Source organism: Rhagoletis pomonella, unplaced genomic scaffold, assembly GCF_013731165.1.
Source record: "Rhagoletis pomonella isolate Grant_MI unplaced genomic scaffold, Rhpom_1.0 Rhpom_scaffold_00005, whole genome shotgun sequence".
In the NCBI taxonomy this organism is placed as follows: domain Eukaryota; kingdom Metazoa; phylum Arthropoda; class Insecta; order Diptera; family Tephritidae; genus Rhagoletis; species Rhagoletis pomonella.
Window position 1 is genome coordinate 35,999,935 of NW_023458559.1, and position 13,445 is coordinate 36,013,379.

At 34.8% G+C, this 13,445-nt stretch overlaps 2 protein-coding genes across 2 annotated transcripts in view; both read left to right on the plus strand.

Annotated features, from left to right (window-relative positions):
• Positions 1-1,790: 1,790 nt before the first annotated feature.
• On the plus strand, positions 1,791-5,526 carry LOC118739872 (farnesol dehydrogenase-like). Its single transcript, XM_036471367.1, has 2 exons — positions 1,791-2,582; positions 5,233-5,526. The coding sequence occupies exons 1-2, from the start codon at positions 2,007-2,009 to the stop codon at positions 5,401-5,403; spliced, it is 747 nt and encodes a 248-aa protein (XP_036327260.1). The 5' UTR covers positions 1,791-2,006; the 3' UTR covers positions 5,404-5,526.
• Positions 5,527-10,159: 4,633 nt separating this feature from the next.
• LOC118740081 (farnesol dehydrogenase-like) overlaps positions 10,160-13,445 on the plus strand; it is a 6,239-nt gene continuing 2,953 nt past the window's right edge. The window contains exon 1 of the mRNA XM_036471575.1: positions 10,160-10,860. Within this exon, the coding sequence (XP_036327468.1) occupies positions 10,219-10,860 (642 nt within the window). The 5' untranslated portion in view covers positions 10,160-10,218. The remainder of the gene's footprint in view (positions 10,861-13,445) is intronic.

Genomic DNA, 13,445 nt, shown 5'->3' on the forward strand with positions numbered 1-13,445 from the left:
GTTTTAATATCATCAGTGAATTGTAATTTTTGATTTTCTTTCCTCAACGTTTGGGACGTGTGATTTTAAAGTTTTTCCAGCAGTAAATTTACACAGGAACACAACAAATTATAAATTAATAAAGGTTAAAGATTACTCCACACCCCTAATTGTGCATGAAAGTCGTCACTCCGAAACACTTCCCTTTCAGTGTGTTTTCACTTCGCTCGAAAATTAGCAAACGGCAGCGCTGGTTAGTAGCTTGAGGTTGTACATGCCAGCGGGCAGAAAACCAATGTCTCCATGCAGGGGCGCATCCAGGAATATATTTTGGGAGGGGTTCATACTTCTAAAGATATATCACCAGAAAAAACTGAATTCGCTTCATATAAAATGCTCGCCCAAGGGCTTTATTTCCGTAAAAAAAAAAAAAGAAATAAGGCCCGCGGGCGTTATTGCCTTTTCGAAAAAGAAATTAAGCCCGCGGGTTTTATTGCCTTTTGACGGTGGGCAATACTTCCCTTTCGATATGGTAGTAACGCCAGCGGGCTTCATATTCTAAAAAATGAAATAAAGCCCGCGTGCGTTATTTCATCTTTATTGTGGCTCTTGTCTCCATTTTAGAATATGTACATTCAAAACCCCCTTTTCTAAATAAAAACTAACTAATATGATAACATTGAACTAAATATTTGTTTTCCTTTAGTATACGAACAAATTTAAATTAACACATTTCAATGCATATATTTAATACATATGTATGTATGTATGTACATGTGTATGAAAATTAAATAATTCAAATTTTCAGCGAAAAAAGGAACATGAAAAAGTAAAAAGTTAAATAAATACTTTCGTCGATTGTCGAATAATTTGACGGCAAATGCTTGTATTACAATTTAGATTAGCACGCCTACTGTGCTCTGCAAAGCAATCTGTGCAAAGTTTAAAATGATTGGCCGAACTTCTCCTCTGATTGGCGGGCGGTGTGTGCCTTGATGTTACACAAACCACTCGACCACGGCTGATTTATGTTATTCTGTCCTGTACTCATTTTTGTTGTTACCGAAAATTTTCAGTCGCCTTCTCAGTTAAAACAACCCGTGCGTCATCCACATCACCACAGTATTTCGGCTGCGTGGGTACCCAAACAACCCCAACTCCTCATCTAACATTCATAACAGCATTAAGATAATCTAAGTACATAAACAAATAAATTTTCCGGCGTAATGGCGAGGGGGGAAAAGCGAGCTTCTTGGTGCTCAACCACGGCGGTCCGGTAGAACGTTCAATTCTGAAGAAAACCCATCATTAACCATGATTCTATCATAAAATGCCTCTGAGCTATAGAATTTTGAAGAAAAACAATCAAAGTTTACGTGTATTTTATATGGGAAATCTTTGCACGCCTTGGGCGAGTACTTAATGTTAATATTCAGGGTTCAGATTTTCTGGGAGTTTGTCTTAGGTGTTTTCCATAAAATTTCAAAGTAGGAGTGAAAAAGATAATAGTCGCCAAAAAAACACCCTAGTACATATGTATGTACATACATACATATATACAAAGCCATGGCTACAAATGTTTATATGTGCATAAATACTTATGTACAGGTGTAAGCCCATATCTTAGGGCCAGTTGTTCAATGTCTGGTTATCACTACCACTACACTATCGACGATTTCGACATCATGCATGTAACATGTGATCGATAAAGCAGTAGTTGTGCTTAACCGGAGCTTCTACCTCCGATTTGTGCTAATCAGACATTGAACAACCGGCCCTTAGTGTTTTTGCTAGTAGTTATTGATAAACTAACGCTGCAGCCACCATAGCGCTTGTGTTTTTGTAAGTTCTTCATATGATAAGAGATCCTTAGATATGATTAGTAGGTAGGCCTACATGACGTGCGTATTCATAAGTAGTTGTGGGCTACAAAAGTCGTTAAACCAAGCAAAATCCGGTTAGTACTATACTTCCCATTGGAAACACAGCTACTTTCACTTTTTTTCTTCTACACATTAGAAATCACAATGGAACGTTGGCAAGGTTGTGTCGCTGTAGTTACTGGTGCTAGTTCAGGCATTGGCGCTGCCACAGTCAAAGATTTACTTAAAGCTAATCTCGTTGTGGTGGGACTTGCCCGCCGACTGCAGCGTATGGAAGAATATAAAGCTGAATTGCCAGCTGAACAACAGAAACGGTTCTATCCCTATACATGCGATGTAACATCACAGGAATCGGTTGATCAGGCATTCAATTGGATTATCAACGAATTGGATGGCGTTGATATATTGGTGAATAATGCCGGCATTTTTAAAACGGGTCAAGCTGTTACTTTGGATCCTGTAGAGCTACAACAAGTTGTACAAACCAATATAATGGGTGTGGTTTTTTGTACACAACGCGCTTTTAAATCGATGAAGGAACGCAATTTTGACGGACATGTGGTGAATATTAATAGCGTTGCGGGTCACTCGGTGCTACACTTGTCGGGCAATGCACCACCAGGTATGAATGTGTGTCCAGCCACTAAACATGCAGTAACCGCTATTACTGAGGTATATCGCCAGGAATTTAGAGGACTGAAGACAAACATTAAAATCACGGTGAGTATACAGAGAAGGGGCGAAAGATAAATTATCAAAGGTTTCAATTGTCTTTGCCAGTGAGACCAAATGATCCCAAAAAATAAAGGTTAGAAAGTTGAAGGTAGTGAACAGATAAGCTAAAAAAGTCAACACTTGTATGCGGAAAGATGGGGCTGAATAATATTATTTTCTAATTTTTAGTCCATTTATAAAAGCGTTGTTAACAAAAAGTTCATTTTATTTTTATTTTATTTTTTGTATGCAAGTTTTAGGCCTTCTAAATCGGCTTCTCTTAAAAGAGGAACATTTTCACAAAATATTGAATTCTGACGCAGGACCAACTTAACTTTGCTTTAGACACACCACAACATGCTTTCTCCAATCTTTATTAGACATCCGTTTCTTTGAAAAAATACCATCCCTCGCGCGGCCTCGTCTGCTTCCAAATTGCGGAGCGACTACTTTCGAGGATAAGGCACTTTTCTGGGTAGGAAAAAGCAAAAATGATAGGTGGATTTTTTTTTTTTTTATTTCTATAAAATCATATTTTGTCTCAAAGTACCAAACAGATGAAAATTACTTATAAAAAGGGTAGCATTAAAAAAGCTTGTAAAAAAAAACTAAAATAGTCACACTGGTCTTTGCATGTTATTTAATACATATTTATGTATGTGCATAAGACCGTACCACCTTACAAGCAAACAAAAAAGCTCGCCGGATACCCCTGAGTCTAAAGTAGGAATATTTGCAAGGCAATTTCGATTGGATCATCAAAGAATTGGGTGGTTTTGATATATTGGTGAATAATGCTGGCATCTTTAAAGTGGGTCAAGCCGTTAATTTGAATCCTGCAGTAATGCAACAAGTTGTACAAACTAATATAATGGGTGATGTATATTGCACGTAACGCGCTTTCAAATCAATGAAAGAGCGTAAAGCCCAAAATACAATAACGCAGTGGCAGTTTTTCGAAATCAGCTGTTTTAGAAAGTGTGGTGTCCAATGAAGCGGCTCACAACACAGCAGTGGCAGCTGGCAGTACTGCTCAGTTTAGCCCAAATTCTAAATTCACTGCCACTGCCTACATCGCAGCAAACTTCGCATGCTGAATTTGACATATATAAAATGCAGCCAACTTCTGTTCATGTCACTGAAGCCTAAAAGACAACAACAAAAATGTAAACAAACAAAAGGGAATGCCAAAAAAAAAGCTGTCACTGACAAAGCCGTATTGTATTTGGTGCGGCAGTGATTGCCAATATTAGCAGTAAAAGCTGATTTTAAAGTGTCACTGTCACTGCCACTGCGCTATTGTATTTTGGCCTTAATTTTGATGGACATGTGGTGATCGTCAATAGCGCTTTGGGTCACTCGGTGCCACATTGGCCGTTTGATGATGCGCCAATTATGAATGTGTATGCGCCGACTAAGTATGCATTAACCGCTATTACTGAGATATATCGGCATGAGTTTAGAGGATTGGAGACAAAAATCAAAATAACTGTGAGTATTAAATAAAACGACAACAAACATGGTGAACTGTTAAATTTTTAGCGTTTACTGGTAGATTGGTATTTGTTGTTATTCAATACAATTATGATATACGCTTTGCAAAACTGATAAGATAATTGTGGCCTTTTTAAGCGTAAGCATACATATTTATGTGCATTCATATATACGTATGTACACTAGAAGCCACCACCTTACAAGCAAAAAATAAAAGTGCGCCGTACGACCCTAAGTCTAAAGTATTTTTCTAACGCAATTTCGGTAGATTTTTTTTTTTAGCAGAACCTAGCGGTCACCTTTTTAATTTTTCTGTAACACCTATGTATATTCGACAAGAAAGTTTTTTTTAATAGTACTAAGTACTAAAATAATCGAAATACTTCCTGATATTATATTAGCAAAAGTTAAAGAATTTTTGGTAAGCATTAATTTACTGACATTAGAGTGGTACGTTAGAGTGATAAGAACTAACATCTGGCGGTTAAGTACTAGAACGGGGGTACTTTGGAAGAAAAGAAATTGTCTCCTCAACACAAGAACATCGATAAATCATACTTTATGATCCGACTGTAAATGCCGACGATATGACGAAAAATGTAAAAAGGCGACCCCTACGTTCGGCCAAAAAGAAATAAAACTTTTTTCAACATTACCTTTGATGATTGCTTAAGATTCGAACGTGCACGGCGGACGAGTTTTTTTCTGGTACGCTCTAATGCACATATCTGTATGCAATTTTTTTTGATCCATAAAATCGGCCAAGAAAATTTTTTTTTTTTTGTAATTGCGAAAATTCTTTAGACTCAGGGTGGGACGGATAATATCTTTTTCTGATATATCTGGATATGTACATAAATAAGTAGATAGAAATAAAATATATCCAGCCCTTATCCCGCAAAAAAACGTAAGCGACATTTTTTTTAAATTTTTTTTTGTTGCAGAACTACTCCTGAAAGGTCCAGATGTAGAAATATCAAAAAGAAAATTTTGAAAAAATGTCGCTTACGTTTTTTTGCGGTTACGGCTTGGATATGTACGTCGGTTATGGCTGTTATGCGGCACATTTGATAAGATAACTATGTCCCCATCTAGGATACATATCATACATACATATGTTCATAATTACATACTTATATTAATTGATTAATTTTTATTTTAGAGCGTTAGCCCCGGTTTGGTCGATACAGAACTCGTTCCGGAATACTATAAAAAATCCGCTCCACCAATTTTGAAGCCAAAAGACGTTTCTAGCTGCATTTTGTTCACCCTTTCGACACCGCCACACATGCAAGTCCATGAAATCACCGTAAAACCCTTATTGGGCGAGTAATTAAAAACTTTATAAACTAAATATATTTATGTAGACATACAACAATGTATGAATGTAAATAATCGTAATAATCGACGTTTGGATCATACAAGCTCGATAAATGAATTCACGTACATATGTGTATATAAGTAATAGATATGCATAGGAATACCCTATATAATGTTCAAATATAAAATGCAACCGAATTTTAATAAAATTAAAAATGCATTGTAAATGAGTTCATAAAAAATGTATTTATTTATAAACATCTTACTTCCGAAATGAAAACAAATATAATCAGCTGTTCTAGCAACACTGCTCGTTGGTATAGTTCCGTGCCATTTCGGTCTTAGTTCGGGACTTTTTTGGGGTCATTTCGGGACCAGTTCGTGACTAATAATAAAAATAGATTGGTGCTTCAACATATGTTATACAACGTTTCCACGATTCGTAATTCGATCTCCTATTCGTAATTCGCCATCCATCTACCCTTCCAATTGCGTGATTCGCCAAACAAAATTTTTAGAGCGAATTACCTCATTTGTAGGTAATTTCGATCGAATTGCCATGCGAATGACAAACGAATCGGTGCCTTCTCTAATATTTATAGGAAATATATCGAAATTTTCACCGGACTGGTCCCATTTGCTGGTACTTATTCTAGTTGCTGGAACATAAAATAATAACATATTCTCTATATAAATTAAAATCTTTGATGACAGCTTTTCTTACTATGCGACCCTATTTAGCTGGCATTTCAGGGTACTATTTTATATATATATAAGGAAAATTTGAAAGTTAGGGGGGGCTCGAGCACCCCCCTGCCCCTACCTGGCTACGCCCATGTATTCTGTTATGTTGTTTAACGAATTTCACCTCAACTCACTTCGATTAAATCAACTAACCGCAACTTAGCTCAGCTCAGCCCACCTCAACTTCATCGTTGCCGTTTTCACTCCGCTCGGAGCATTTCACTCCTTTTTTAAGCCGATCACTACGTCACTTCCTCTCTTGTAAAAACACTCCGATTTTGTGATTATCATAATTAAATATTTACTATGAAATAAAAACGAATGACCGTATATTAACCCCCCGATACCGTGCACTTGATAAATTGTCAAGCTTGACTATTTGTCAATAAATTTGCGCCTTAACTATGCTGCAAAAATATAATTCTAGTAGGGTTGCCAGATTTTATGTACGCGAAATCAGTACCTTAGGATTTTTCATGCTATAAAAATTAGTACTTTTCCGTACACTTTTATTCAAAGCAAAATTATGAATGTAAGTAACAGAAAATTCTTACAAACGCCAGAGTACTTGTATTTAACAATATTTTGGTACAAAAATAAAGTATAGTTCACAAAAAATATAAATGTTATTCATTTTAACATGAGTGTTCACACTGACATGTAGTATAAGAATGCCCTTATAATATCATTTTACACAGGAGCCATTAAATTATTTTATATTTATGACACATTTTAATAGCAATAGTGAGATCATTTCCACTTTCATTATTTAAATATTCAAAGATTCTATACAGGGCTGCCAACTATCTTTAGCTGTGAGGTGCCATATTGAGAATAAAAAAGTGCCAAATAGAAAATAAAAGTGCCAAAGAAGGTGCCTTCCATTTTAATCCTTCCCATTTAGCAAAAAATAATAACCACATTTCTAAAACAAAAGTGCAATGCCAAAATAAGATAAACCAGTTGAATAATCTTTAGAAATTAGAAAATTTGAGTTGAGAAAAAGAAGTACACGCAAAGGATTTCACAAAAATGTATTGAAATATTACAATTTATTTTTGAAAAGTGCCATTTTGGCACTTTGTGCCAAATTGAAAGATTAGGTGTCATTTGGTGTATATTTGATGATTCTATACATTTTTTTTAATTACTTTTAATTTGAAGCTCACAAAATTTTTAATTAGAAGTGGGTTTCCCTCTTTGCGCCAGGAAGCAAACTTTAACTTAACGTCCTTCCCGTTGCTTCGTTTGAGTGTGGTATTGAAAAAAAAACCAAATTACATATACTATGGAAACGTACCACTCTTCAAGGACTTCATATATATTTCCTCATGGCTTAAATTACTTTTTCAGAACTACATGTTTTGTACGAAAAATTCTTCTACAATGTCAATAAATTGAGAAAAAAGAATCGATAGTTATAAACAGAAGCCATTCAATTACCCAATTTTGTTGCTATTAAACTGAAAGTTATTTTCGAGATAACTAACAAAACTTGTCAAAAAAACGTCAACCCTCTTTTTAAATAACTTATACTCCATCATGTTATCGCAAGTGGTACTTAACGATCCGGCGATATGCCCATAAAACGATTGCTCCTTTTGTTGTATTAGTTTCTTGCGCATATCAAACATTATTTGGAACATGGAAACTATAATAAAACTATTTTCTTATTACTTTTTACAGTACAGTTTAAAAAAGTTCCAACGTTATGTAAAACCTTGTGTTGGCATAACAAAAAATGAAAATAGTGGAAAAAAGCAAACGATAATTAACAAGACAAACTTAGCACAGTGCGTAGGCAACTGGCTGAGTCAGTGGTGATCGTCTGTTCGAATCCTACTGAAAGAAGTCTGATGAGGAAGTGTGGTGATTTCCGAAATAGCTATCACTTGTACCATTTTTTCAAATTATTGTTGCTTTTCCACAATAAAAAACTTTCATTAAAAAACGGCCTCGAGCTCAATAAAAATTGTTAAATTTAAGTAAAACCTTAAAGAAAAGCCTTAGGTATTGTCTTCTTATAAAATAATATTGCACAAACAAAATACATGGGGGGAAAATACCGAACACCGAGTTACCGAGTACCAAGCTCGGTGGGAAGAACCCACAAAAAATTCTTTTTCAATGTTTCCCGCAGTGGAATTCTCACAATCGCTACGCTAAATTTTCGTCGTGAAAATTCCCTAAATAAAAAGCAGTGGGACCTAAAAGTATACTGAATTAAAAAGTAATAACTGCAATGTATAATCAGCCAAATCTGGCAGTATGAGGGGCAAATATCTAGATGTTGCGTGATTTTTGGCGATCCAAATTAGCAACAGAAAATGTTGGAATCCGGGTGCTGATTATAAAAAGGCAATAAACCCTATAATAAACGAAAAAGAAAATAAACCCTTTTCCATGTAAAAAACATTTCGCTTCTGCTTTGTATGTAGAAAAAGGGTAGAATCGTCTGCAAAAAAATATTAAAAATCCAAGCGAATTATTATACGAAAACTGAATGCGCTGTGAAACTGCATACCAGAATTTTATTCAAATATTCTGATTAAAAAGTTTAAAGTTTTGATGAAAGGTCGTTGAACTTTCTTTAATACGCAGATATAGTAGCAAGTGTGTGTTTATAACACAAATAGCCAACGTTTTTACTCCGACACTACGGAAACCCCAAAACCACTCCATTTTGTTGAAGTTCGAACACTAGTATTATGAAATGCGTGAGTTAGAAACGGACAACAAGGCAAAAACATGCTTTTTCACGGGATTGAGTGTAAAAAGTGACATAACTTCGCTAATTTTTGAGTTACGGTTCTAAATTTTTTAGGAAAGATGGGTTTTTCGAAAAAAATGTCAGTTAGCGCCTTTCCACATTTCACCAACGATATGTATATTTTGCTTTATAAAATCATGATCTAAACTGTCGAGTCGGCGGATCGTTACGAAGCAAAGCGTTGCCGGAATGGTTATCAGGTTCCCAAGAGGCACTGCTTCGAAAACACAAACTTTAGCTCCATCAATGCTATAATTTGAATTTCGTTGTGAAGTTGGTGTTAAGAAGACATGAAATGGTAGTCTGCAGTTCTGCGCAGCGCTTCGTATCGAAAAGACTGCCTACACTAGCACAAATACGGGGGGTCAGTAACTTAAAATGCTCTGGTTTTGATAGAGCTAGTGAACTTGAATTTTTACACCTCCCAGCTGTTGACAAATAAATACTTAAATCGCTTATCAATATAGCATGGAAACAGGTAAGTAGTAGAAGTTGAATAGGTCAGCAGGCAGAACGCATGGAATGTGGGTCTCAATTGGTAACTTGAGATTTTCATCTGTCATAATTTGTGTTTGGTTTCCCAATAGAGCATTAGAGCTAGAGAAGTTGGAATTTATTATATTGTTACTGTAAGTATATATATGTTATGTAGTATAGTATATTGTTACTGTAATTGAGGAAACACTGCACAAACATTGAGAGGTCGATGAGTGGTTGGCAATTTATTCGCCTTTCTTTGTAGCATCCGCACTGAATATTACAGAGCTGGACCTTTTTATAACTAAATTAGACAACACGCATTACATAATTTCATCCCGTATCCCGTAATTTATTATTTCGTTACTATGCAAAGTTATCAAGATGTTATATGGGACCTTTCTATACTAAGGTAACGGTATGTAGATATGTACATATGTCTGTACAATGTACAAATATATGAGCATAAAGAAAAAGAAATCAATCCAAAAATGCCATTTAAAAGAAACCATTATCACTGGTAGATCGTTACCAACTACTAAGGTAACTATAAATATATGTACATACATACAGGTGTAAGCCCATATCTCAATGTTTTTGTTTGTCGTTATTGATTAAGTAACGTAAACGCACCAGTCTCGATAGCACCGGTGTCAGATCCTCAACTGATAAGAGATCCTTAGATATGATTACGAGGTAGGCCTGCATGACATGCGTATTCACAAATAGTTGTGTGCTATAAAATTCGTTAAACCAAGCAAAATCCGGTCAGTACTATACTTCCCATTGGAAACACAGCTACTTTAATTTTTTTTCTTCTACACATTGGAAATCATAATGGAACGTTGGCAAGGTCGTGTCGCTGTAGTTACTGGTGCTAGTTCAGGCATTGGCGCTGCCACAGTCAAGGATTTACTTAAAGCTAATCTCGTTGTGGTGGGACTTGCCCGCCGACTGCAGCATATGGAAGAATATAAAGCTGAATTGCCAGCTGAACAACAGAAACGGTTCCATCCTTATACATGCGATGTAACATCACAGGAATCGGTTGATCAAGCATTCAATTGGATTATCAACGAATTGGATGGCGTTGATATATTGGTGAATAATGCCGGCGTTTTTAAAACGGGTCAAGCTGTTACTTTGGATCCTGTAGAGCTACAACAAGTTGTACAAACCAATATAATGGGTGTGGTTTATTGTACACAACGCGCTTTTAAATCGATGAAGGAACGCAATTTTGACGGACATGTGGTGAATATTAATAGCGTTGCGGGTCACTCGGTAATACCAAATATGAATGTGTATCCAGCGACTAAGCATGCAGTAACAGCTATTACTGAGGTATATCGCCAGGAATTTAGAGGATTGCAGACAAAAATTAAAATTACGGTGAGTATACAGAAAAGTGGGGGGAAAGATAAATTATTAAAGGGTTCAATGATCTTTACCAGTGTTACCAGATGTGTCAAAAAAAAGGCTGGAGAAAGTTGAAGGTAGTGAACAGATAAGCTAAAAAACTCAACACTTGTATGCCCAAAAATTTACCAGCACCTCTACGAATTCAAGTGAATATTAAATTCATTTTTAAATATTTTCGCTCAAAATTTCTCGGCCTTCCTTAAAGGCCTTTTGTCTGGTCTCTTAAAGCGATATACCCTCCTTGCGCGACTCTGTACTCCTAGTTGTTTTTTTTTTGTATGGAAGTTTCAAGCCATCTATTTAAATCGGCTTCTCTTGAAAGAAAGAAAAAGAAGAAAATTTTCACAAAATATTGAATTCTGACGCAGGACCAACTTAACTTAGCTTCAGACACACCGCAATATGCTTTCTCCAATCTTTATTAGACATCCGTTTCTTTGAAAAACCACTATCCGTTGTCTGCTTCCAAATAGCAGAGCGAGTGAAAGGTCTTCCAATACAACTTCCAAACGTAAGGCGCTGCCTAAATGTGTTGATTGGTCTTATTAGTCACACTTTTCCGGGTAGAAAAAAGCAATAAGGATAGGTGGATAGTTATTCGCAAATTTTTTTTGACATTTATATAGAATCGGACGTTTTTCAGCGTGCCGAACATATGAAAATTACTTACAAAAAGGGTAGCATTAAAAATCCACGACGTTAGACCTAAATTTTCGAGACTAGAGTAAAAAGAGAATTGCTTATGCTATCCTGGTCGCACTGATCTTTGCATGTTATTTAACACATACATATGTATGTATAGCTGCGAATAAAATTCAAAATGATTCTGCTGGTAACTTAAGTTTATTTATTTATTGTTAATAATTTTCATCTAAGCAAGGAGTCGATCTGTATCAGAAACCGCATAAATAAGAGTTTCAAAGCTTGCACAAAGTTCACAAAAACTAATTAAACTTAAAAAAATGTTAAGCAAAATTTAGATTTTTTTAATTCGATTTTTTAGAAACATTTTGATTATGAAGTTTTGCAGCCCATTCAATTTTAGTACAATAAAGTGCAATTTTTAAGTATCTAAATTTACTGTTGATTTTTTAGAATTTTTTTTGTCGAGGGTGTGTGCATTTTATTCCATATAAAAATAACTGAAATTCTAAAAAATAACGGTAATAGCGACTTGAAACTTACAAAACAAAATTGCATACTCAAAATCTTTCTATAAAATCTAATTTAAAAAAATCGAACTTTTGATGAACAAGCAAGCTTTTATTATTAACAATAAATAAATAAGCACAAATTACCAGCAGCATCTTTCTGAATTTTACTGCTATTATTTTACTCGTAGCTATACATTGTGTTAAATAACATGCAAATACCAGTGTGACCAGGCAAGCTTAAGCAATTCTAGTTTTGATCTAGCCTTGAAATTTTAGATCGAACTTCGTGGATTTTTAATGCTATACAAATGTCAAAAAAAAAAAATCTTTGCGGTGAACTATCCACTTATTCGATAGTACGTACTAGAGGATTTATTCAAAATGGCTTATGAATTATTCATATGCGAAACAAATGAATGACTTCGGCTTCAAATTTTTTTTTTGAATTTGAGTGAATACTTGTTCTGATATATGTGTTGACATTACAATATTCAAACAAAGTGAAAATAAATTGAATTGAAATAAATAACAATTTTTTGTATGAATATCTAAAAATATTTTTTCTATGTACATATGTACAAACATACATATGTATGTATGTATGTATTGCTGCACTCCTATTACCATGATAAAAACATTAGAAGGTAAAACCATTCTCTCAATTCGTCGGCCATGATTTTTTTCTGACGTTTGCAAACATTTTAAAATCATATAAAATTGAAAATAAAAAAATGAAATTGTTCACAATTGTTGTTGTTTGAGATTAAAAATGAGAATGTGTGTGTGAGCTTGAGTACGAATTTTAAAATTATAATGTTGGCAAACGTCAGACTGCCTCTCAATGATTTTACCTTGTAATGTTTTTATCATGCCTATTACAATACGAACAAACTTGTTTGTAGAAAAAACTTTTATGTACCGAAATGAGTTTGAATGATTTGAATGTTTTTCCCTTATTCATTTACATTCTTCTTATTGAAGGTAGAACATTTAAAACAAAATGTATGTATGTATATTCAAAACTTACAAAATTCGTACGTACCAAATTTTAAGCAAATCGGACCATAAATACGATTTCTTCGATTGAATCGGTTCCTGGTCCACTTCGCGGAAAATAAGAATCATATATGCTGATCTAGGCGAAAAGCTACCTATATACCAAATTTAAAGAAAATCGGACCAAAATACGGTTATTTTCGAATAGATCGATCCCTGGTCCACTTCCCGAAAAAAAAGGTTCCTATAAGCTAATCTAGGTAAAAAGCTACCTACGTAGCAAATTTTAGGCAAATAGGACCATAATAAGATTTTTTCGAATAGATCGGTTGGCCTAAAACATGGTGGTGGTTGCTGAAAGCTATTTATATTACAAAATAAATAATATAAAAAAAAACCTTTTAATATACAACGCTTTTATAAATGGATTAAAAAGTAGAAAATAATACTTCTCAGTCCCATAGAATTTGTTTTGATAACTTTTGATTTTGA